Consider the following 24,537-nt stretch of genomic DNA (forward strand, 5'->3'; position numbering starts at 1 on the left):
GGCACTGGGGGTGAAGGTGAGGCACAAAAGCACCGGGACTGACCTCACCTTCAATTGTGATCAAGGTGAAACCCCCAGACAGAGGTGTGGGAAGGCCTGAAATTAGTTACAATTAGTCTGAGAGACGCACTGGAGCAGTGATCTGGCCTCTAAGCCACTGAGCCTCTGGCTCTCACTTCTAAACCCCCAAAACCCTCTCCACCCTCAAAGTTCAACCCACCCCAAAACAAAGGGAGCTGGTTCCTGACTGAGAATATGCTGGGCATCCACAGGAAGGAGGCATTGCAGGGGTTAAGGCCCTTGGCAGCATTTCAGTGGTACGATGCAATAAAATATTTTATAGCATTTTTACAATATTGTGCAATGGGATTTCAAAACCTCAAAAGCAAACACTGCGTTAAAGTACGACGCAGCTGAGCAGAGCAAGCCCAGCAGGTGAGGGTTTATCTCTTTCCCCTCCTCTCTCCACCCCTGCTGCAGGCAGCAGCACTCGCTCCCCATGCCATGGCCAGCCCAGCCTCCCTGGTGCTTCCCAGCACATCTGTGCTGGGTTTGTGTGCGTGCCACATACTTCCACGGTGAGCACATCGTGCGTGTTGCTACAAACAGCCCCAGTAAACACCCGGGCCAAGGGTGCCTAAATATTACAGCATATTAAACACCCTTCATCCCCATCCACGACCTTGGAACTGGTGTGAAAATAGCATCTCCTCTTGGGATGGGATTCTGTTGTTGCCTGTGTCCATCAGGTTGTCTCTGAGTCTGTGTGAGCACCCTGGGGAAGAGCATTTTCCCCAGACACAGGACAGGGGGGTGGCTCAGGACCAGAGGGTTGTTCTGATGATCTTCTGTCACTGCTCCAGAAATTATGTTCCCCTTTGCATGTTCTGGAGAAGTAGAAAATTTGACTGCAATTCCAAGGTAAATTTGAGCAGGACTGTTTCTGATTCTCAGGGATCAGAGAATACTCCTTACAACATGAAGGATCTTTAATCCCCAAAGCTGGGTGGTAGAAGAGGCCTCTTTTCCTCCCCTAAGATCTTCCTTCCCCATTTCAACCCTTCTGGTAACAACATGGGGCAGGAATGTACTTTTATAGCCGAGGCAGCAAGGAGGTTCTTCTGTAATCGCTTTATTCCAGGAACTGGCACTCTAAGAAAAATCCCAAACATCACAAAGCTTGGCATAAAATTGTGCAGATTGGCAACACTACATTCAGAGTGAGACAAGCTAAGAAAAGCCTAATCCAATCTTATGCCTTAAAGTAACAGCATGGTGGCAACAGATTGCATGGGGTGCTGGGAGAGAAAGGCTTGTCCCAGCATGGGATGTGTCGAGGCTCTCAGCAGAGCAGGGAGAGATCCACAGAGGAAGCCCCAGTGTTTGAACTTCTGCAGGCAGAGACATCTCCTGCCATGGCTGATTTGTCTGATCACAGAGCAAATCCCTCACTCTGATCCCACTGATGGCTCTAAATTGCTTTAACCATTGTGAAATGAGCCACACAATACATTTCCAATGTAAGCAATTTTCTTTTTCCTCCTTAACAGCTCTTTGGCCTGACTTCAGCAGGAGGTTCAGCTCCCCTGGAAGGTGCTGCTGGGGAACTGGTGTGTGTGAAGACTCACCTGAACTGCTTGTACTCTTTTGTTTCCTTCTCTGGATTACTACAATGCCTTTGATTACTTAGCTCCAGCTGTACCCAGAGGTTCCTTGCTGTGGATGCTGCACACACTCTCATGAAGGCAGCTTTGTTTGGAAGGGTGTAATTTCAGCCTCCTTAGGCAAGAGGCAAAAGCATGACCTGAACAGGGTCAGATGCCACACTGGGGCTGGACACCTCCTCTGAAGGCATCTGGCTCTTCCCAAAACAGGGTCCCCCTTGGCTGCCTGATAGAAAATGCTGGGAGTTTCCACCCCTCCCATAAATCCTGGTTGTTCCAGCTCCTCCTTCTCTGCAGCATCACTTCTCCATGCCAAAGCAACTCCATGGATAGAAGCAACAGGAAGAGTTGTATCTTTAATTGTATGAAAACACCAGCACATTTGCTACTCTGGGAGTTTTCCTCACCCTCTCCAGTTTTCAGGATCCCTGTGCCCTTAGACTTCACATTTTTTACATTACTTTTAGAATGGGTCAAACCTAGTAAAAATTTCCACACCAAAACTTTAAGCAAAATTAAAATGACAACATTTGTCAGCAAAAATGACATTTTTGCTGCTAGGAAAGATATTTGAAAGCCCAAAATTTCTGCACAGTGTGAATTTTCCAGTCAAATGGTTCCCAATTCAAACTTTTCATGGAATGTAAAAAAAAAATAAAAAAAAAAATCCTAGGCATGCCTAGCTATCTTTCCCTTAAAATTCTGAATTTCTCTGTTTTTCAAGCCAAACTTGTGGTAAGTGTCTCTGATTGGAAAATCCTGGAGGAACACTGCTGGAAAATACCATCCTCCCTGGTAGAGGAGCTTCCCAAAGTGACACCTCAGGCTGTGACTCCTCACAAGCCAAAGAACATTTCCCTGGGGAGTTGCTGTTGGTCTGATGTTGGAACCTGGACACTATCCTGCTCACACACATAAATCTTGGATACCTGTGGGTGTCACGGGTGACCTGGGGGCTAAAGTCCAACCTTAGCACGATCTGCCTCTCGCTCTGGGATTTCCCATGGAGTATTTTGGTGAAACTACCAGAGCTCCAGAGGGCTCTGGAATCCTGGAGAACTTTGATGGAAAGCAGGAGCCCTGCAAAGTGTCAGGCTGAGGCTCAGCTGCACCAGGGGCGATGCTGGCTGGTGACAGAAGGTGACCAATGTCCTCACCATTACCTTCTTGAGCTTCTTCTTGCCTGTTTGCAAAGCCCTGTCACGAGCCTCAACCCTTTAAATAAAAAAGGAAACAAGAAAAATCCTTCACTTGGAGGGAAGAGAAAGTTTTCGCAAGTGACAGGAAGGTAGGAGGGGAAGTTTTGTCTCCTTTGAAGCAGCTGTGACTCCACCACTGGGCACGTCAACACTCAACATGAGGGATCACAACTGATGCCCCTTGCAGCTCATGTAGTCCCAATGAGAGTGCAAAAATCTTCCCTTTTGCCTGTGGATTTATCCAAATTCCCCCCTAGCATCTCACAGAGTGTCCAGCATCACCTTCCACTGGTTTTCCTTAAAACATGAGGCTTTTGATGCCCAGCTTGGGCTCCCAAAGCACCTGCAACTCACTGTGAACACTTCTTCCTTAAAGGATGCTTGCAAAGCATCTGCTGGTGGCAGCAGCTTTCCTGGGAGAGCTGGGACTGTGCCTGGACACCCCTCTGGGCATCCTGGCTTCCAGGCCAGCTGCTATCAATGGCATCAGAACTTGGATTACATCGATCCGTGTGCCATTGCCCAACTGAAACCTTGCTCCCTGAGGGAGGCTCAGCTTAATTGACTGTGGTTGTTAATATTGTATTATTGGCAGCCAGATGGTCCAGAGACAGGCAGCTTTCATACATTTTACTGATATCCTTCAGTGGAAAATGATTTCCACTTATCTTTCATCCTCACTTGCTTCAGCTGGAACAAAGTGTTAACAGCAGCACCCTCTACCACAAGCAAAGTCACCACGGGGAAGTGCCTGGCTGGCAAACAGATGTGGAGAGGTGTCTGTGCTGACTTCAATTAAAACAGCTTCATGGAATGGCTGGGACAGTAGGAAGAGGTGATGGGTCCTTCCTGCCAAGCCTGGAAAACACCTGGAGTGGTGCTGCTCAAAAGGCTTTAGTCCTTGTTCCTTTTGTTTCTCTGTTCCTGACTTTTGGAATGACACTCAAAGCTTGCAGTGGTGGGTGCTCAAAACACAAAGCCCCCAGAAGCATCACCAAAAACTTCCCAGATGAAGCCTCCAAACACAGAGAGATGGGATCTGCACAAGTTTCTGACCCATCAAAGTCTAAATCTCATGGGAAGTTTAGGTTAGACACCAGGAAAAAGTTCTTCATAGAAAGATCAGTTGGGACTGGAATCATCTGCCCAGGAAGGGGAAGGAGTCATCACCCCTGGACATATTTTAGAAAAGCCTTGGTGTGGCACTCAGGGCCATGGTTTAGTTGACAAGGTGGTGTTAGGTCACAGTTTGGACTTGATGAATCTCGAAGGTCTTCTCCAGCCTGGTTCATTGTGTGATTCTGTGATAGTGCTGGGTAGAAAAGTGAAAGGTCCTTCAGGGAGGTTTTTAACCAAGAGGTTTTCTGGCTCCCAGAGGAGATTCAGTCCTAGGAACAGCCAGATGGGTACCTCTCCATAGGTCATTTGACTTGATCCTAGTTCTGCCACCATCCATTACCTCCTGCCCCTGAGATGCAAACGATAGTTGACATAAATAGTAAAAAGATCCTGGGCTTTATATTGCCAGAGGAAATTGCCATGGATGGTTCTGTGTGCCCTGGGTGTGCAGGGCTGCCCTCATTGAAGGTCTCCAGAGCTGTTCTCAGTCCTGGCTGTGACACCAACTCACCTGGTGGCCTGTGGCATGTCCCAGCTCCACCTCTACCTCAGCCACCTCCATCGTGCTGGGAACCTTCAGGAAAACCTCTCCCCAAGGTGTGGTGGTGACAGGACTAACTGCTGACAAGCCAACACCTCCCTCAGAGCCCCACCAGCACATCACCTCTGTCATTAATTCCCCTCCTAATGAGTATTGCTGCTGGCAGCTCCAGCATGACCTCAGAGCAGGTTTGAGGGTGGGCTGGAGGCTCGAGGGGTTTGGATGGGGTGTCAGGAGAAAGTGCTGGTGGTACCAAGAACTCTGGGGAATGAGCTGCACTCAGAACCATGATATTACATAAATGTAATGACTCTGCTATTCCTGTGCCAATTGCAGCTTCAGCCCAGCCTCTGTTTTCTCCTCGCAGTGGGAAGGTGTAATTTGGGAGATTTGTTTGGTTTTTACCCATCCATGTGTCCAGCCATCCTCCCTGCTGGGCAGCACTTTAGTTCTGTGAGCTCTTGGAGCACTCATCCTGTCCCTCCAGCCTCCCCTTATGCCCTAAATTTCAGCTTTCATATTTTCCAGACTCTGCACTGCACTGGTGTGGGACTCTGAACTTCACACCAAGTGTTCCAAGTTCTCCTCACAGCTCAGGCACACAAAACAATCCTTTTCCAGCCCCACAAACAAGGACAGCGCTGCAGCTTCAGCCTCAAAAATGCACAAAAACAGCAGCGACTTGAGGAGAGCAATGTGGGAGGATGGGACTGCAGAACCTGGAGCTGGGCTTGGACAATGAAGCCCAAGATGGGAATGGAGCAGAACTGATCCAAGTGGGAGAACTCGTGACTCGGAGTCCACCTTGGGTCCATCTTGGGTCCATCTTGGGTCCATCTTGGGTCCATCTTGGCTGGAGCCACGGCCGGGCTCTTGCACTGCCCAAGGTGAATCCTTTGAATAAATCCCTGCTTTATTCCTTTGGCACTGCCCAGCCTCTGTTCCAGGGAGCCTCTCCAGGCATCACCCCACTGCCCTCCTTCCCTCCCTAAAACACAGATGAGGGTTGGGACAGGACCATGGGGGACCCTGCCAGCTCAGCCCTGCCCAAACTGGGGAGCTGCCACACATCTCCTGGTGGACAGGACACCAGCACCTGGGGGGAAGCCTTTGAACAGACATCAGGTCTCTAACATCACCAGATTATTCAGATTGTACTCGGCATTGCTGGGGTTTGTGGTACCCTGGGGAAATTTCGGGAATCACTTTTCCCCAAGGGAAACAGGTATTACTAAAATATCTACCCTGTCTCAGGCACAGATTTAGCAAATGAGCAAATTGCAAATTGCTCAGTGCAGGCAGTAGAGGAAGGCCAGGACAATGAATGCCTATTTAGGGACCTCAGTTAAGTGCTTAAAACAAGGTGAGCTGAATCCTCTCTGAGTGCTAGTTCTCAGACCACCATCATGACATTCTTGGGACATTGGATGATTCAAGGCTGTGGAGGCTTTGACTCTGTGACCAGTATGGTGATTTGGTTGAGCTCGGTAGAGGGATCCCATTTTCCCCTCACCCTCTTTGCTCAGCCTCTGCTGTTCCAGACCCAGCAATGGGTCCAGTTCCTACAGTCACAAGGTCCAACCACCCCCTGCCCTTTCCCAGGCCACCACACATGGGAGCATGGGGCATATATTTGTGTCAGCAGCATAGCTCTCCCCTGGCACAAGAGCTTTAGTGCTTGGCCATAATATGTCACTGTTTTGCCTAAGCCTCAAGTAGCTCATCCTTCCAATATTTGCCTCTTGGGTAAAGTTTCCCCTCCTCCTGGGACCATCTGATGAGGACAGCTAATACAAAGCAAGTTTCTGTGAAGGAAAACAGCCCCAGGTTCAGGTGAAACTTTAATAAGCTCAGTGTTGCCTTCTTAGCCTCAGACACCTCATCCTGAGTGATGCTTCTCCTGTGTCTGACCAACCCAGGGCCATGCTGCCAGGCAGCAGCTGGGACCTGCTCGAGGATGGAGCCCTGGTTTATTTTATTTTCCTGCTGACCCACCAGTGATGACCACACTGCCACAGACAGCATGTGCTCCCCAGGTCAGCCACTCACCAGGAACATCACCAGCAAAATAGCAAACAGATGTCATCCAAGATCATTCATAAATATTTTATAGCAGCCTGTGAGCCCTTTGGTGAAAGACAGAGACCTCAGCCCTGCTCCAAGCTAATTACTGAATGCCGACAAATGCTTCTAATTGGGTTGGTGGCAGTGACAATGTTATTGACAGCAACAGAGAGAACAGCCTGCTGGTGTTTATTTGCTTTGCTGTGGATACCCATGGTAATAAAATGTAAATTGAGGGTGATGCATAAGCCTTGGTGGAGAGCTTCTGTTCTGTCTTATTGAATTAACACAGAAACCTAAGGAAAGAGGGAGAGGTGAGGGGATGCAGGGAAGCTGCTGGGAGGATGCTGCTCCAAGGCATAGGCATTCAGTGTTTTCAGCCAGCTGAACCTGAGCAGGCACCACGGAGTGAGGAAAGGAATATTTTCCAGGAATCTAACCCATTTGCTGTCAGATTGAACATCCTGGAACCGCCATGCTGCATGTGGATGCTGCAAACAGGGCGTTTTCCAAAAAGGATTCTGCTGCGATCAGAGCAAAAATCCCATTTTTTCAACTTTTTCCCAGTGACAGAGATGTCAGCAAATAGGAGATATGAAATGAAAGGGTGCAGGATTCTGTTCCTGGGCTGCCATGTATTTGCCACACACCACTCGTTTCTCAGAGGCTGCAGCGCTGTCCCCATGTCACCAGGGATGATGTGACACTTGATTTGTTGCTGTTTCCAGAGCATTTTGAGGTCTTTGTTTGAAAGGAGCTTTTATTAAACTTCCTGCGTGCTAAGAACTGCCTAGAACTAATAAACAGGGTTTAAGGAAAGTAATTTGGGGACATGACAGCAGCTTGGTTCTGTGTGTAACCGTGCGTGTGCGTGTGTACAAGTGGCTGTAGCTCACGAATTCTCTTGAGAACCCCTCCTTTTGGAAGCAAAAGACTCCCATATGAACATAAGTCTTGAAGTGGCAATATTTCATATGCAAGTATTAATCCCCTCTTCAAGCAGCCCGTTTATTAAAGCCCAGCAAGTTTCATTTTTGAAGCTGGTTTCTCAAGATGTCATTATCCTCCTGCTGCAGCAGATTAGCGGATTGCTGGGAGGATGCAATTTGAGCTCAATTAATTCTGCTCCAAGTCCCAATTCAGTGTTGCTAAATAGCTCTCAAACCCTCTCATCAGGCTCTCCAGCACTCCACTGCCTCAGGAATGCTGCCTTGGGACTGGGTTTCTACCCACCCAGGCACTGGTCCTGTTTGCACCCTCCCTCTTTGCATCACTCCCTCTTTTCTAGAGGACTTCTGTAGGATTTTTTGCTTAGTTATTCAACCTTGTGTCCTGGGAGCAAACACTGAACTGGTCTTGCAAAATACCAACCTTAACATGCAGTTTTTCTTCTTTTTTTCTTTTTTCTTTTTCCTGTATCACTTCCCTTAAGTCAGTTAAACTGTTGGCACAGTCATTTCCATGTCTGCTTAGGTACTGCCATGAGAGGGAACGGCAGAGCTAAGCAGATAAACTATAAAGCAGTGAAATAGAAGTAGTCACTTCACAAGCAGGGTTTGGTTTGTTGTTTTTTATTCCTTGGGTAACACTTTACTTGACTGGCATAAGTGGGATTAAACCAGAGTTTGACTTAACCTGCCATGCCCAGAACCTGCAAATCCCCCCTTGTGTGGTTGGGTTTGTGTGAGGAGAAACTGGGGTCCTGGCACATGTGAAGTGAGGAGTGTGGAAATCACAGCTCATTCTTCCAGGCAGGAATTGTCATTTCTTTCTATGTCTTTGCAAAGCCTATAAAACTGGACCCAGAGCCAAGACTACACAAACCATTATTAATCTTGACCTAATTTACAAACAGGTATCAAGTCCATTTCCTTTGCTCCTGTCCTTCCTTGCTCTCCCTCTTGTGCTCACAAATACATACTGCACACCTTCTGTCCTGCTTCCAGCCAGCATCTCTTACAATGAGCCCACCTTATTTATTTGTTTCATATGAATTCAGACCTCACCAGGATATTCAGCAGCCTCCCAGTCTGACTTATCTATTTTCACTGGATGCTCAAGAGAGGAGAGTTTGGGTACCAGAAGGCCATTTAAAGCATCTCCATCAGCAGGGATGTGGAGAAGGTGACCCTGGTAGCTGCTCCCTCTTTGAACAGGGAGGATTTCTGAAGGGCAGGCCCTCTGAAGGGAAAGGGCAGGTGGGGGAATGGAGCTGTTTTCAGACATGCAGTGCACAGGGCATTTCCAGCAGGTGTGCAGAGAGAGCTAAGGACCCATGGCAGCTGCAGACTCATCACCCTCAGCCTCCTCTCTCCAAATGCCCCAGCTGCATTGTGACAAATCCAGAGCGGTAAAACAGGCAGTGGCTGCATGGAGAAGCAGGGGCTGCCTCATTGCTGGAAGTGTCCAAGGCCAGGTTGGACCTGGAGCATGTCCCTGCCCATGGCAGGGGGTGGCACTGGATGATCTTTAAAAGTTCTCTTTCAACTCAAACTATTCTGTGATTGTGTAAACTCTGAGTTGTCAGGTGGGACCACAGAGCCCAAACAACAAAAATACTTGCCCTGAGCTCAGAGGCACCAGGTGAAATGCCTGTGTTGCTCTCTTCTTCCTTGCAGGCTTCTGGATGTCTCAGGACTTTGTTTCTCTGCTACCACATACCTGCCTATGTCCTGTGGCCTCACAAAATCCTGTGGCAGGGACAAAGATGCAGATGCTGACACTTCCATGCCCTGAGCTTGATGCTGTCATTGAGAACTGTGCCCACAAACCTTTGGAGCTGGTAATGTTTTGCACATGAGCCAAGGACTGTTATTAACAAGATTAGATATCAAAATTTTTCACACAGAGGGTGGAAAAATCCTGTTTCAGGCACTGGAACAGGCTCCCCAGGGCAGTAGTCACAACACCATGCCTGACAGAGTTCAGAAGCATTTGGACAACAATCTCAGGCACATGGTGTGCCCTTCATAGGGCCAGGAGTTGAGTTTGATGGTTTCTTCCAACTTAGCATTTTCTGTGATTCTGTGATTCTGTGATTCTGTGATTCTGTGATTCTGTGACTGTGATTCTGTGACTGCTCAAAGCACTGGCATTACAGACGAGCCTTTCTGAACATGTCTCACCAGCAAAAGGCAGAAAATGCAGCTCCATGAGAAAGTCAGCTTCACAGGCATCCCCCCGACACATTCCAGACCTTTAGCCCATCAGACAGCAGCCTGAAAAAATACTTGGTCCCTAAAGGTCAGCGTGTGTCACAGCAGTGGCCCAGCTGGGGAGTGAAGGGCACAGCTGAGGGATGTGGCATTGGCCACAGGTGCCACAAACCAGCAGTCTCCCAAAACACCTCTGCTGCCTCAGTGTCCTCTGTGTTCAGTCCCTTTGTGCTTGAGCTGGGACAGAAAGCCTTGTCCTTGTCCCTGCTGCACACCCACCCAGCCTGTGGAGCAGAGTGCAGGAGTGCTGATGGCAGTGGCACCTTGATCCCTGCGAGGTGTGGGGTGACCTTGGCAGAGATGCCACTGCTTCGTGGTGGGTGTCTGGTGCCACAGACCTGCTGTCCTCAGCCTGAAGGGTGGACCACAGCCAAGCACTGTCTGCGCTCGATGAGCCCTGGCTGTGACAAGGAGATGACCTTCACCCTCACTTGCACAGCCAGTAGCACATGCTCTCTTCTGGAATTTTCTCATTCCCTGCATCAAGCCTTGTGTTTGAACACACACGTGGATTGCTTGGCTTTCCCAGTGCTGTCCTTCAGACACGGGGTGTTGAATTATGGAGGTGCTCACAGGGATGTGCTCTCACTCCCCAGGGACTTGCTCTGACCCTCTTGTTGCACTGTGCCCTATGGAGGTGATATCCAAGCAGGAAATCTGCACCACCCATGTCCTGCAGCACATCCCTGGTGGGTCTGTGCAGCCTCTGCAGTGCTGGGTTGGGCAGCTCTGCCTGCTGGCAGGAAAGCTGAGCCTGTGCTCCATCTCCTCTGCCCAGCCACAGCTCTGCTGGTGGAGACACTTCAGGGATGCTGAGGGCATCCATCTGTGCTGCCAGCCCCCCTGAACTGGCAGGGACTGGGGCTGGCTGTGTTCTGTTCATTGCCTTGCCCCAGGGCATCACCCAGGGCTGCTGGGGTTTGGCTGCAGGTGAGGACAGAGCTGGGGGAGCAGCACGGGGCCAATCCTCCAGCTGCTGTTTGTTCTATCCCTGATGTGCACAGAGGATAAACAAGGCTGAGTTTGAGGCTGGGCACAAAGTGGGTTCAGCCAGGCCACCCTGGTGGGGTGAATTACCACACAATTTGTGGCACACGGTATCTCATGGGGCTTTGCTGCCCCTCAAAGGCAGCTGCAGCCCAGCCCAGCCCAGCCCCTGTCTAAGGCTCTGATCTGCCCTCTCTGCTTTGCAAGGTGCTTTCCATGGCTGGGGTGGTTTGTAGCTATCGACTGAAGGGACTGGATCAATACACAATCTGTCTCGCCTTTGTGCCTGGGAATCCTTCAAAAAACAGTAAATGCTTGGACAGGCCCAAAGGAGGATGTTGCAGCTGGGGTTCATGACCCTGGCAGATGCCTGCTCCTGCGAGGCCACCCTGCCTTTCCCAAATAACCCCACGGGGTGATTCCCAGCCCATGGGGAGGATTGAAGGACACAGGCAGGGCTCGGATGCCAGCACAGGGATATCAGTTTACCATCCTGAGGCAACGCAGCCCCGTGCACAGAGCCAGCAGCTACCACCTGGAATAATCTTCATTTTTGCAGTGGGATCCCAATCTTAGGCCTTTCAGATGCACCCTGGAGACATGAAAGAACCAAAACATCCAATGTCCTCCATGCCAGGGCTGTGCAGAACTGCTTGGAGCTCAGAACCACAGCCTCTAATCCAAGAGGTTCTGTGGTCCATGATGCTTTTAAAACATTTCTTTACATGTTCATTTTCCTAGGAGAGCCCTGTGGCTTGGAAAGTTCATAAGAGCATCCACTAAACAGGGAGATGAATGGCACAGATGGGCTTCAATGGGTTTCATTGCTGCAGCTTCCTGCTGGAATTTCCAAGGCATTTTGGTCAGCTTATGTGGACATCTTACATCTTTTAGCCATTCCTGTGTCAGTCAACCTGCAGCTCATAATGCCCAGCCTGGGAAGAAAGAGAAGAAGCAACTTCCAAAAATTGCAGCTCTGAGTCCCACTGCCAGCCTCAGGGCAAGGGCTGGAGCTGAAGAGACTCAGAGAAAGGGCAGGGTGTGGGATACAGGGCTAGATACAGTGGGGAGGAAGATGCTTTTGGCAAGGAGGAAAAGAGCAGAATAATGAAAATTTTTCTGTGGTTATTTGTTTGTTTTTTTATTTGTTTGTTTGTTTTTTCAAATAGGAATTGTCTGTGAAACATGGGCATATCCCTCAAGGATCTTTGCCAGTGGAGTCAATATCACTGGAGATACTCTATCATTAAAATGACCATTTACTGATCTACTAAACAAAACACATCCTTGCCTCAAGCCTGGGCTAGTGGTCCAACCTTTATTCATGATGCTGATGCTGGAAAAGCAGAACACCACCAAACCCCTTCAATGGGAGGTTCCAAAGGGTTTATTCAAGAGTGAGGATTAGCTGCCTGACACTATCCAGAAAGAAGAATTACCTGACATATCTCTAGAGTGATTGGAACCCCAAAAGAAGGTGATTTCCTAATGCTGTTGGTCTGTCTGTTTTGTGCAGAGCTCAGACATCTGGTAGAAGCATGAGGGGCCAGTGGTGGCCAGCTCTGTCCCCACTGCTGGCCAGTGAGCTGTGCTCAGTGAAACACTGACCATGATTCTCATGCAAATGGCCAGCCTGCAAGAACAGATGTGAAACGTTTGTTTCTGTTCTTGCTGGCTTGTAAAGAAATAATGCAACTGGAATGGGGTTAAAAAGGGGGCCGAGCAGGGTGTGGGGGAGAAAGTTTATAACAATGGCTCTCCCTTGGTGGCCCAAAGTGGTGGAGTTTATGTCAGGCTGTGCCAAATTCCTATCTCTAAGTGAATTGGACCAGCCCAGTCAGGCTTTGAGGTAGGGGCAATACACAAATATTATAAATATAGGGAAGTGTAGAAGCTGTGTCATGTCCAGTGTGGAGCCATCAATCATCCCCTTCCCGTCCTCAGTTTATAAATTGGTTTTTGATGGTACTGAGGCAGTTTACGCCAGCTGTGTGGACGGGCTGGAAAAGCTGACTGCATGCTCCAAGTATGTCATGTCTGCTCCTGGGGAGCAGCAATGATGAGGTGCCCTGGCAGGTTTTGTTGATATTAGCAGTCAGAAAGAAGTAGAATCCATTGAAGCAAAGAGACAGGTAACTGGAAAGCACAGCTGACCTGGTGGCACAGGTGCCCATCACCTCCCTCTCCCCTGCACGGCTCGGTGCAGGGGATGGGGAAACCAGGCTGGTAGGAGACAAACCCCAGGGACACAGTGTGTGATGATGCTCCATCTTCTCTGAGACATTCCTCACCATGGCTCCGGAGCTGTAGTCTCTGGATGCCCGCTCAGATACAGGTGTGTTTTAAATGAGTGTGAGGCCCTTTTTCTGGGAACATCCATGCAGAGAAACCCTTCAAGAAGCAGAGCCCTCAGTGAGAACATGCCTGACCTGCAGATGCTCAGAGCTCACACAGTGCTACCATGTGGGTGTCCCCCACAGCAAAACACACACCCACACCTCTGCCTGTGCTCCTGAGTGCAGTGGAACACAAATATTTACGCAGAGAAAGGAGCATCTCTTGGCAGCACACACACAGGATCCTGAGCTCCACTTTTCCCTTCTGTATCTATGTGGATACCTCTGAGCTGGGACACAAGCTCAGACAGTGAAAGGGAACCTCAAAGCTGAGGTTTTCCCACCCTCAGTAGTGCCTGAGCCCTCCCACCATAACTCTACAGGTGCCTCTGGCAGCTCACAAGGGAGACAGGAGGGCTCCTGGGGAAATGTGGAGGCTGGAGAGGAAATAGAGAGAGTGGGAAGGGGAAGCCTGATGATTGGGGGTGGGCAAAGAGGGCCTGAATTACTAATTACTGCCCGGCAGATGCCAAGGTCCTGAACCACAGAATCACAGAATCACAGAATGAACTAGGTTGGAACAGATCTTTGAGATAATCAGGTCCAACCTATGACCTAACACCTCCTCATCACCTAAACCATGGCCCTGAATGCCACATCCAGGCTTTTTTTAACACATCCAGGGACAGAGACTCCAGCACCTCCATGGGCAGATGATTCCAGTGCCCAGTGACTCTTTCAGTGAAGACTATTTTTTCCAACAGCTAACCTAGACTTCCCCTGGCACAGCCCGTGTCCTCTGGATAGCAGGTTTGAACAGACCTGTCCTCCTCTGAGCCCTCGTCCCTGGTGAAGTGACCACATCTCCCTGGTGCCTCCAGCTAAGGCAGGCTGGGAGGACCTGTGCAACCTCCCCTGCTTCCCTTAGCCAAAGCTGAGAGGCAGCTGTGCTCAGAGGTGTCTGTCTGTGTTCCTTGCAGCACTAAAGATGATGTTTGCAAACAGCCGAGCTGAGGGCTGCGTGTGCGGCTCGGTAATTACACACCCGGCGCCGTGATGAACATGCAAATTAGCCCAAAATTAACGCCGGGATGATGTGTTCCCAAACGCTCAGCCCTGGGACTGCCTCCAGCACATGGGACACGCTGGAATTGGCTCTCAGGACCCGAGCTGCACCTTGCTCTGGCTGCATCCAGACCCATCCTAGTGCACACAGGTTGGTGTGCAGGGAATCCCTGGCAGAGGGATGAGGACACAGTGCCAGACACACAACAGGGCAGTTCTCCCCTCCCTGGGCTTTTTTAGGCGTGTTTATGGCCCTTGCTGCTCAGCCACCCTCAGCCCCAGCGAGCTCTCCCGGCGTGTCCTCACCCTCTGCTGGAGCCCGGCCATGTCAGGGCTGTGCTTTGAGCACTGGTTGATCCATAGGAGCAGGGCTGGCTCAGGGTGGGCTGCTAAGAGCACAGTGTTCAGCCCAAACCCTCAGGGTGATGCAAGAAGGCCAAATTTCCCATACAAGGCAGGAATGTGCATCTCTTGTTCCCCCTTCCAGCGAGAACTAAGGCTGTGTTGCTGCTTTGCTTCCTTTTAAAGTGCTCTCTTGAGCCCAGCAAAGCCCGAGAGCAGAGCTGTCACCAGCTCAGGAGGGATGGAGCAGGGGGAGCAGCAGTGCTCCAAAGAGGGGGCACCCAGGGATTTGCCAGCTCTGCTGCTGCTGGGCATGGCTGCCCCTCTCCCTGTGCTTACACCATCAGGGCTGGGTGTTTCTGGGGTGTTGCAAAAACCCCAGGAGCACTGTGGGGCTCTGGGCTCAGGTCCTGTTGCTGGGCCAGTGGTTTCCAGCTGTGGTTTCACTTCCTGAGGAGAGTGGGGTGTTCCAAAGGTATTGCATGAAAAGAGCAAGGCATGAGTGCCTCCACATTCAACCTCCACATGTACCGTTGTTGTACAAAGGGCAAATTATCCCTATAACCTGCTGTGAAGGTTTTACACCTCATCGGTGAGTCTCTGGCTACCTTTTCCAGCTTTTTGGAAGATTGATTCAGCCCTCAGTGCTCTCCAAGCCTTGCCTGATACCCAGTTAAGTTCATTAAAAGACTGCCCTTAACTTCAGAGCTGCTTGCTTGAGCCTTCACAGAGAGATAAAAGCATTTTATGGAGGAACAAAGTGAAGCTGGAAGTGAGCAAGTCTCACCCCCATGTAGGGCACACCTTTTCCCCAGTCCAGTTGTTGGGGTCATTTTTTTCCAGCTGGAATGTGCATCCTGGACTGGGGAAACCTTAGCAAGTATATATCTTCATCAAAGCCAACCCTACTCCACAAAACACACCACTTTCCCCAAAAGCACATTTTTTAACAGAACCAAAACATTTTATCAACATTTAGTAGCCAGCCTTCCCTGTGGGTTTAATGAAGAACCATAAATGCAGATTTAGGGTTTAATTTTCCCTGTATTGTTTTCATTGCCTGACTCGGCTCTTTTTTTTTTTCTTTTTTTCCTTTTTTTTTTAATGGAGAATAATATTAAAAAGCACAAAAGGCCTGGAAGGTATTTATTGTTGTTCCAACCCATAGCCACTCACAACTGTATCAAACCCAGCACAAGGCAGCACGCAGCGCACAAATAAAACGAGACACAAACAAAGGTAATAAAAGAGACAAGTATCTGTTTCAAAAGCTCTGGAAGAGCAGCAGGAGTGTAACTACTTCATGTTCCAGATAATATAGCTGTCTGGAGTCATCCTCAGGAAGCTATACCAGGGAGCAGTTTATAGGTTCCCCTTGGAGAGCTCTTGTAAATATTTGCCTGCAGTGGCTGAGGGCTGTTGGGAACGTCCCAGGCTGCCAGTCCCACAACAAAGCCACTGCCTGGGCTGTCCAGAGAGCTCCCCCAGCAGCCTGCAGGCATGGATGTGCAGACAGGGCACCGCAGGCCATCTCAGGGTGCGCTGGTTTATTCCAGCAGCGGGTTTTCCACGGATGAGAGCTGCTGATGCATAGGCACTGCAGTGTAACAGGTTGTTTCAGAGGCTCCCCTGCGTGTGGCTTTGTGCTCAGCACGGTGTCCCCATCCCTGCTGCTTGTCCTGGCTCTCCAGCTGGCAATCCATTGTTTCCCACAGCCCGGGAGGAGTGGATGTCATTCCAGCCAACACAGGATGACACGATGCCTTTTCCTTTGGTACAAACCAAGAGGAGAGCTGGGCTCAGCACCCAGATCCCACAGCGTAGCTCCTTGACCTCTCAGTGTAGCTCTCAGCCCCCAGTGCAGCACGCAGACCCCTCAGTGCATCACCCAGCTCCCATTCCCAGTAGCTCCAGACCTCCCCGTGCAGTTGCTCTCCAGGCTCCCAGCCCTTTGAAGCCAAGCAACTCCCACCAGTGCCCCATGGAACCAGCCTGCCTGGGGGAAAGGAGCTCTTTGCCTACTCCTGGGGTGTACAGGGGCACATTCATGGTGCAGAAAGCCTCCCTTATGTGCCAGGATGGGGGCTTGTTTGCCTGGGGGATATGTTGAGCCCTGTGTGTTTCAGCTGGGCCGAGGCATCTCCCAGACGTGGTGCCAGTCCCCCGAGGGCACTGGCTGCACTAAGTGCCACTGGCTGAGGCCCATGGGCTGCTCTTCCTCTGGCCCTGCCTCTGGCTGGGCACCAGTGCAGGGCTGGCTGCCCTGGCAAGGTCCCTGCTCACCTGGTGGGCTGCAGGAGGAGCTGGGCTGAGCAGGCACCGCCTGAGTATCGCAGCCAAGTGCCAAGGCTGCCCTGCCTGGCTCTGCCACGTGCCAGCCTGTCCCACCATCACAGCAGCCTGAAGCAGTGATGGGAGCTGTGGCTTCAGCCAAGAAGGTAGAAGCAGGATCCTGCTGGCCCCAGGGCTCCCACTCCAGCCTTTGGGGAACACTGCAGCAGCTGCTGGCACGACAGGCTGAGCCATCCACGAGCTGACAGCAGGCTCTGCCCTCCTGCCCTCCCCCTGAGCAGGATGGCCACCTTGGGAAGGGCAGGTGCAGAGGTCAGGACCCCATTCACAGCAGCCAGGCACCATGGCTGGCAGCATGGAGCTCCTGTCATGGCTCTGACTCCAGTTCAGTCTCCTCCTCTTTCTGGTTCTTATTAATTCATGCTCCTGATCTGAGGCCTCCCAGATGTCCTCATGTCTTGTGCCAGCTCTCTAATCAAGTTGGCCCAATCCCAGCTGGGCAGGAGGTATCAGAAACAAGGTGCATTCACTCAGTGCCATGGCCAGGCATCAGGTACAGAGATCTGTGGCCTCCAGCCCCAGCCAAAGCAGGACTCAGATTTCACCACTTTTCTGCTCACAGGTCTTCTTGCTTTTGGGCACAGGCATTGCAAATTATACAACAGACCAAGCCATTTTGTCAGGTTAAGAGTGTAGAATGAAAATAGTCTCTCAAAACTTCTCTTTTTTTTTTCCTTTTTTCCTGGTCTACATGGTATTTCCAGTGAATACTTTTGTCCTTCCAAAAGAAAAAAAAATTAAAAACCAAAGCAAAATCCCATCCCTACATTTTTAGTGTCTCTGGCTCAATATTTCAAGATACCTTTTCAAGAACAAAACTGCCAGGTCTGGAGTTGATGATCAGGTCTCCAGCACCTCTCCATCACCTGTCCTGTCTGCTTGGACTCTGTTGATGCTCCATGGGGATGCAGCTCCTGTTCCCAGTGCCCTCGTGGTTCTGCTGCTGCCCCGAACACCATCAGCATGTGCTGTGCCTAAGGAGGCTCTGCTGGCCCCCAGATAGAAAGACCATTATTCCTTTTTTAAATAATTTGACATCATTTGACTATGCCAGGCTCTGGGCATCCACACATACTCTGCCCCGAAAATCTCAGTGGATTTGGAAGCTCCCTTGGGAGCCAGCGAGCGCTGGGACAAGGGCAGAAGCCACGGTGCTCCTGCCACCACTGCCAGCCCAGGGCTGGGGACATCCCAGGGCACAGCAGCAGCTCCTCCCTGGCCTCTCAGCCTGCCCCAGGGCACTTCTCTTCAGCCTGCCCCAGCACACCTCAATGGCTCTGAGAACAATGCCTGTTCCTACATTCTAAAGGCAAAAAGTCCTTGAACTTTCTGTCTGATTTCAAGGGGGGAAAAGCCCAGGAGATTATTGAGATCAATAGAGGATTTGGGTAGAACAGGAGCTGTCATTGCCTCCTCCCTCTCCCCTGGCTCTCAGATCCTTGGCCACTGCTGGCCTGTCCCCATTAGCCATTGTTCCTATTCATTTTAGATGAAGGGGCTTTTGTTGCAGGAGCCTATGTGGGGTCACATCACCCCTTGGTTATCAATCTGTTTCACTCTGCTCTGTCCCATACTCCATCTCCCCAGTACAATGGGATGTTTTCTTCAGCAGCAGCTTCCTGACAGGCAGGGGTTCCCTTTCCCTTCAGACCTTATAATCACTTGTTAAGTTGTGCTAGCCTCGGGCTCCCGGTCCCTTTTCCACCATACTCCCAGTTTAACCCCTGATCCCATCTGTGCTACGGGTCACTGGGAAAGGGGGGAAAATACAGCCACAAATACAGCCATAAATACAGCCATCGCAGAGGGGCCAGCACAAAGCACCCGGGGTGAAGCCTTCCTCTTTCCCAGCTGTAGAAAGCACCTGGAAATATCAGCTGGTGGAAGCAAAGCCTTCAGCTCTGGCTTGCCAAGGGGGCAGCAGATTTTGGTTGCTCAGTTTAAGTCCCTGCAGGCTCCCATGCCAAAGGTCTCTCCTGGTAAGCAGGTCTGTTTCTTCAGTGCCCCCATGAGGGACATCCCAAACCAGCCCATTTGGAGTAGGAAACTTTGCTGCTGCTGCTGAAAGCAGGATTTTGGCCCCAGCCATGCCAGGAGAGGATCCCCACTCACCTTCAATAGGAGCACCCAAAATGACTGGAGCAGTGGAGCGTTCCTGGGGGGAGGCGGAAGTGCAGCGAGCAATAGAATTTTAAATAGATAAAAGGAAAAAGGAATGGAGCAGAGGAAGGAGCAAGTGCAAACAGGACCACAGGGGAGCCTGCCAGCACCATCCCAGGGCTGAGCCCACGGCAGCAGCAGGATTGGTGCCAGGGAACTGTGAGTCACAGTCATGGTGCACAGCCCTGGGAATGACCAGAGACCCCTGCACCCTGCCAGCACACTGGGGACAGGGACAGGGACAGGGGACAGGGAAAAGGGACAGGGACAGGGAAAGGGACAGGGACAGGGAAAAGGGACAGGGACAGGGGACAGGGAAAAGGGACAGGGACAGGGACAGGGACAGGGGACAGGGAAAAGGGACAGGGACAGGGACAGAGGACAGGGGACAGGAGACAGGGGATAGAGACAGGGACAGGGAAAGGGACAGGGACAGGGAAAGGGACAGGGAAAAGGGACAGGGAAAGGGACAGGGACAGAGGACAGGGACAGGGACAGGGACAGGGACAGGGACAGAGGACAGGGGACAGGAGACAGGGGATAGAGACAGGGACAGGGAAAGGGAAAGGGACAGGGAAAAGGGACAGGGAAAAGGGACAGGGACAGGGGACAGGGAAAAGGGACAGGGACAGGGACAGGGAAAGGGACAGGGAAAAGGGACAGGGAAAGGGACAGGGACAGAGGACAGGGACAGGGACAGGGACAGGGACAGGGACAGGGACAGAGGACAGGGGACAGGGGACAGGGGATAGAGACAGGGACAGGGACAGGGAAAGGGAAAGGGACAGGGAAAAGGGACAGGGAAAGGGACAGGGACAGAGGACAGGGACAGGGAAAGGGACAGGGGACGGGGACAGGGACAGGGAAAGGGACAGGGACAGGGACAGGGACAGGGACAGGGACAGGGACAGTGACCTGTGCCCATGGGCCCAGCACGGTGTGCAGAGCTGCCCTGGGCACCCAGGGATCCAAGCACCCCTGCTGCTGCCAGGCTTCAGGAGATCCATGCCGAGTCTGTGATGGGCGTAATGAATGGCTCTGAGACGGGCAAACAGAAATTTAAGGGGAAAAGAAAGAGGCTGCACTGAAAATGTTAAGTCAGTTGTGCAAGAGACTGAGTAAAATGGAAAGCAACTTTTGCTCCAAGCTCTAAGTCATTAAAAACCCCCTAAGTTATCCCTGAGAAGGGTTATTTTTGCAGCAGGGCTTAAATAGATAAGACGAGTAAGTTCTCAGCACTTGATGTCATGATGTCAACCACATAATTTTTCTGGCTTTATAGTGCAGCGTTCATCAAATGGTCTCTGCAGCAAGAAAAACTCATCCAAAAATAGGGTCCAAACCAGTCTGCTGCTAATAAAGAATCTCAGATTTGCAGCTGTACTAACAGAGTCCACAGCAATACGGGTGAAACTATTTCCCTGTATTGCCCTTTCTAAAGCATTAAGACACCTTCCTTCTCGGAGAGCTGTTCCTGGCTCCAGAATTACTGGTGCCTTCAGCCCCAGGAGGCAGAAACCATGAGTCAGGGTCTGTAAAAATATCACAACTTTGCCTTAAATATCGTAGGGCTCTTTTAAATATGGATATATTTAGCTTATTGCTTTCTAGACACTGAAACTTTTTATACAGGCTCTGGTCATATTTTCTCTAGTTAGCTAGTGACTCTTTAAAGGAAAGCTGAGATTCACACAAATACGTCCAGGAAAAATGTTGCAAATATAAGTCTTGCAGTACAATCCCAGCAGATACAGAAAAGAGCAGACACAGAAAGAGCTCTAGGCTCTTTCACATCGATATCACTTCTCTTTTCTGTTTTTCTCCATTTGAAACGATCATTTTTTTCAACCAGAAAGTGTAGCATTGCTCTAAGTGTCTAGGAAAAAAAACTATCATAATGAGAACAATAAGAAGTCAAACCACTTTTGCCCTTCTGCAGGGCCCAGTCCAAAGCCCATTGATGTCAGCAAAGTCTTTTCATTTACTTCAATGAGCTGGATCAGAGCACAGATTTATAAAGGCATTTATGTTCCTAATGATGTAAGTAGTTGCCCAGAGGTGTTGGTGGCCTAACCTGCTTATAGCATTTTGTAAATCTACTTATATATTGCAGCATTGAAATACCTGAAACACTACTGTATCCTGAAGTCACCAAATACACTAAGATCTAGTAGAGCAATTCATTGCAAATAGCATTTGTTATTAATTTTGGTCTGTTTACTATTTGGAAACACATTTTTATTAGCCAGCCAGCTCTGCAGATGGCTGATTGTAATTCAATGCAATTTTTCTCCCTTCTTTTCATTACATAATTTGTGGATACACCAGCTTTATTTCCAACTAGTCGAAGTTGAAATCCTCAGTTAGGTCCACACCAAACAGAAGAAAAAATAAAAAAAAAACTAAGTCAAGTGTTTCATGTGCAAGTTTGTTTGAAAATTCTACAATCTATGACAAACATTTCAAATTAAGAGGGCATTCCCACAGGCAATGAAAAAAAACGAAGCCCTTACAATCAGGCAGCCGAGCCATGAAGCTGAGAGCTATTTCCACATTTTATGTACTCTCAAAGGAGAAGAGCAAATTCCAAGAGCAATATCGTGCTGTGTTTGTAGATATTTCTTACCAACCGTGGGCCAGGTTCTGCAGGCAGCATAGGGGCAGCTTGTGCAAGTTGGAGGGGAAAAGTCTGATTTTGGCTGTTTCTGTGCTCTGTTCAGCTCGGTGGAAGTGTTGGTTGTGATACCGTGAGTGTGCTTTACATCCCTGCCAGCGGCTTCGCTGAGCTTAAGGGGGACTGTTCTACCGTGCAAAGGTATTTGTGTCTGTCAGGGTGGATTACTGGGCACATCAGGAATCCGTGCTCGGCTCCGGAGGGATGCGGGGGGTTCGTTCTAAAAACCTGAGTGGACGGACAGGCAGGTGGACGGCGCGGTCAGCCAAACACCAAAATCGCCCTGCACGTCCCGGACAGAAAAGTCCTGCGGAGTTCGGCTGCCAAGAGCGGCTCCCCGCGGGCAGCAGGATGTCCCGCTGGTGCTGGAGAGCAGTCAGCACAGAGAGAAAAGCTAGAAAAGCGTTCCTAGATCTCCTGCCTGCCCTACGGGATAGACTCAGGGCGTCCCTTCGCCCTCCGCGACAGCTTCTGGGGCAGCCCCGCACCTCCGGGCACAGTCTCGGGGCATTCCTGCGTCCGTCTACCGCCGGAACAACCTCCCGGCCACGCACGCATCCCCGGCACAGCCCCCCGGGGGGTTCCCGCATCCTCCGGCACATCTCCCGGAGCATCCCCGCATCCTCCGGGACACCCTCCCGCACCCCCGCTCTCCCCCCGAAAGGGCTCGGCCGCGGATTCCCAGCGGGGTCCGCCCGCTCCGGGGGCGGCTTTGCCCCCCGCCCCCGCCGCTCCATTGGCCCCGCCGCCGGCAGCGCTCCGCCCCGCGCCCGGCGATGCCTCCGCCGAAGTTTTCCGCGGCGGGCTCCGCACGTGGAAGCCCCGCGTCCAGCCCCGGCACCGCGTCCCCTCCGGCCCCGCGGCGGCGGCGGGGGGCGCGGCTCCCCGCTGCCCCGAACCCTCCCCCTGTCCCCCGCGGGGGATGCCCCCCTGAAGCGCCGGGGATGCGGCAGCGCGCAGCCCCCCGGCACGGCGGAGCGCGGCGCGGAGGGGCCGCGCCGGGGGGCGGCCGCGGAGCATGGCCAGGGCGCCCGGCCGCCCTCTCGGGGTAGCATGGCCGTGAGCGCGGCGGTCGCCCCCGCCGCCGAGCCGCTGCCCCGCAGCATCTTCAAGAAGTTCCTGGTGATGCTCTGCTCCCTCCTCATGTCCCTCTACGTCTTCTACTGCCTGGCCGACCGCTGCCAGACGTTGCCCGGACCCATCATCGCCGCCGGCGCCGCATCCGAGGAGGACGAGGGCGGCGGGGGCGAGTTCCTGGGCGGCTCGGCCGAGCTGCCCCCCTGGCAGGCAGCGGCGGCGCGGCGCAAGCGGCTCCTGCAGCGGCTCAAGCAGCGGCGGCGGCGGCAGGAGGAGGCGCCGGCCGGGGGCGGCGGGAGCCGGGCGGGCGGCTCGGGCGGCGGGGGCGGCGCGGCGGGCACGGCCGGCACCCTGGCTCTGCTGCTGGGCGAGGGCAGCAAGCGGCTGCCCCAGGCCATCATCATCGGCGTGAAGAAGGGGGGCACGCGGGCGCTGCTGGAGTTCCTGCGGGTGCACCCGGACGTGCGCGCCGTGGGCGCCGAGCCCCACTTCTTCGACCGCAACTACGAGCGGGGACTCGCCTGGTACAGGTACGGGCCGGTGGCGGGACGCGGCCGGGGATGGGGATGGGGATGGGGATGGAGCGGTGGCCGAGCCGCCAGTGCCCTCCGCTGGCCGCTGCTCCCGGCAGCCCCGTCCTCGCTCCCCGAAGCACCCGCCGAGCCTTTTCTCAGCCGCCCCGCCAGCCCCTGTCTTCATCGAGCACTCTTCCCCCCCCCGACCCAGTCCCTCGCTCCACCCGTTCTTCCGTGCCTGCTCCCAAATCCTCCAGCCCTCCTCTCCCCGCATCCCCTCGCGGCTCTCCCCGTTCCTGAGTCCCCCCACCCGCCCGGTGCGGTCCCTCCGGCGGTGCCCGCTGCGAGGCGGGTGGCGCACAAAGGGAGAAGCGCTGGGTGCCCCGCTGCCCTGAGGACTGCTCGGGGATGCTGAGGCAGAGCTAAACCCTGCCATGAGAAGGCCAGGCCCCCCAATACCTTTATAACTCCCCCAGCTCTTCGCAAAACAAGTGGCTGACTGCTCTCAGCCGCAGCCCCGGCTGCCTCCCCATCGGATCATCGCCTCCCGCAGCTCCCAGCCCAGCGCTGCAGCCGCAAGAATCTGCTTTTACTGTAGTCAGTGTGGACAAAACTCCCCAGTTCCCAAGTACATGTTTCAGCATCCCAGTAATGACTAACCAAAAATGTCACTTCCAGGAGCGCACCCCCCCCATGCTCACCTTGCCTACAGAATCCTAGCAAGAGGTCGTTCGGGTGGTTCTTTTAATGAATTCGTGTTTTGTTAAACAAGCCAGTAAACGTTAAAGCCGAGAGGGTTCTCGGTGACGTTGTTCAGGTCTTTTTTTGCTGTGTGTTTTAAAGTTAGTAGAGGAGCGTCCCTCCGGCAGATTCCTACAGGAGGGCTTGGTTAAGGTGAGAATGGAACTGCTGTCTCGAGAAGTGTGTCTTGTGTTTGTGGCTTTCTTGAATGAACTAGCAAACAGGCGAGGATTTTGGGTGCCCCTGGAGCTTGTTTTACTTTCATGTAAAACCCGGCTATTAGCAGAAAGAAGAGGATTTTGGCTCAGGTTGTGGTGACAGCATTGAAATGTGGAGTAGGGTAGTACTGACAGTCCGAGTGTTTATGTAAAAGTCTTAACACGTGGAAGGGATGAGCTTCCTTGTGTATCCGCCAAAGTCAGAAACACGCTGGGTTTCTGCAGGCTGCAAAGTGTGGGTTCTCTTGAGAAGAAAGATTTCCTTTTG

The 24,537-nt window shown here is 51.9% G+C and overlaps 1 protein-coding gene across 1 annotated transcript in view; it reads left to right on the plus strand.

Moving 5' to 3' along the window:
* Positions 1 to 22,771: 22,771 nt before the first annotated feature.
* The window catches only part of LOC134051941 (heparan sulfate glucosamine 3-O-sulfotransferase 3A1-like), a 29,354-nt gene continuing 27,588 nt past the window's right edge, over positions 22,772 to 24,537 (plus strand). Inside the window, exon 1 of the mRNA XM_062506061.1 lies at positions 22,772 to 23,325. Within this exon, the coding sequence (XP_062362045.1) occupies positions 22,772 to 23,325 (554 nt within the window). The remainder of the gene's footprint in view (positions 23,326 to 24,537) is intronic.

The sequence above is a fragment of the Cinclus cinclus genome, chromosome 20, assembly GCF_963662255.1.
Source record: "Cinclus cinclus chromosome 20, bCinCin1.1, whole genome shotgun sequence".
NCBI classification, from domain to species: domain Eukaryota; kingdom Metazoa; phylum Chordata; class Aves; order Passeriformes; family Cinclidae; genus Cinclus; species Cinclus cinclus.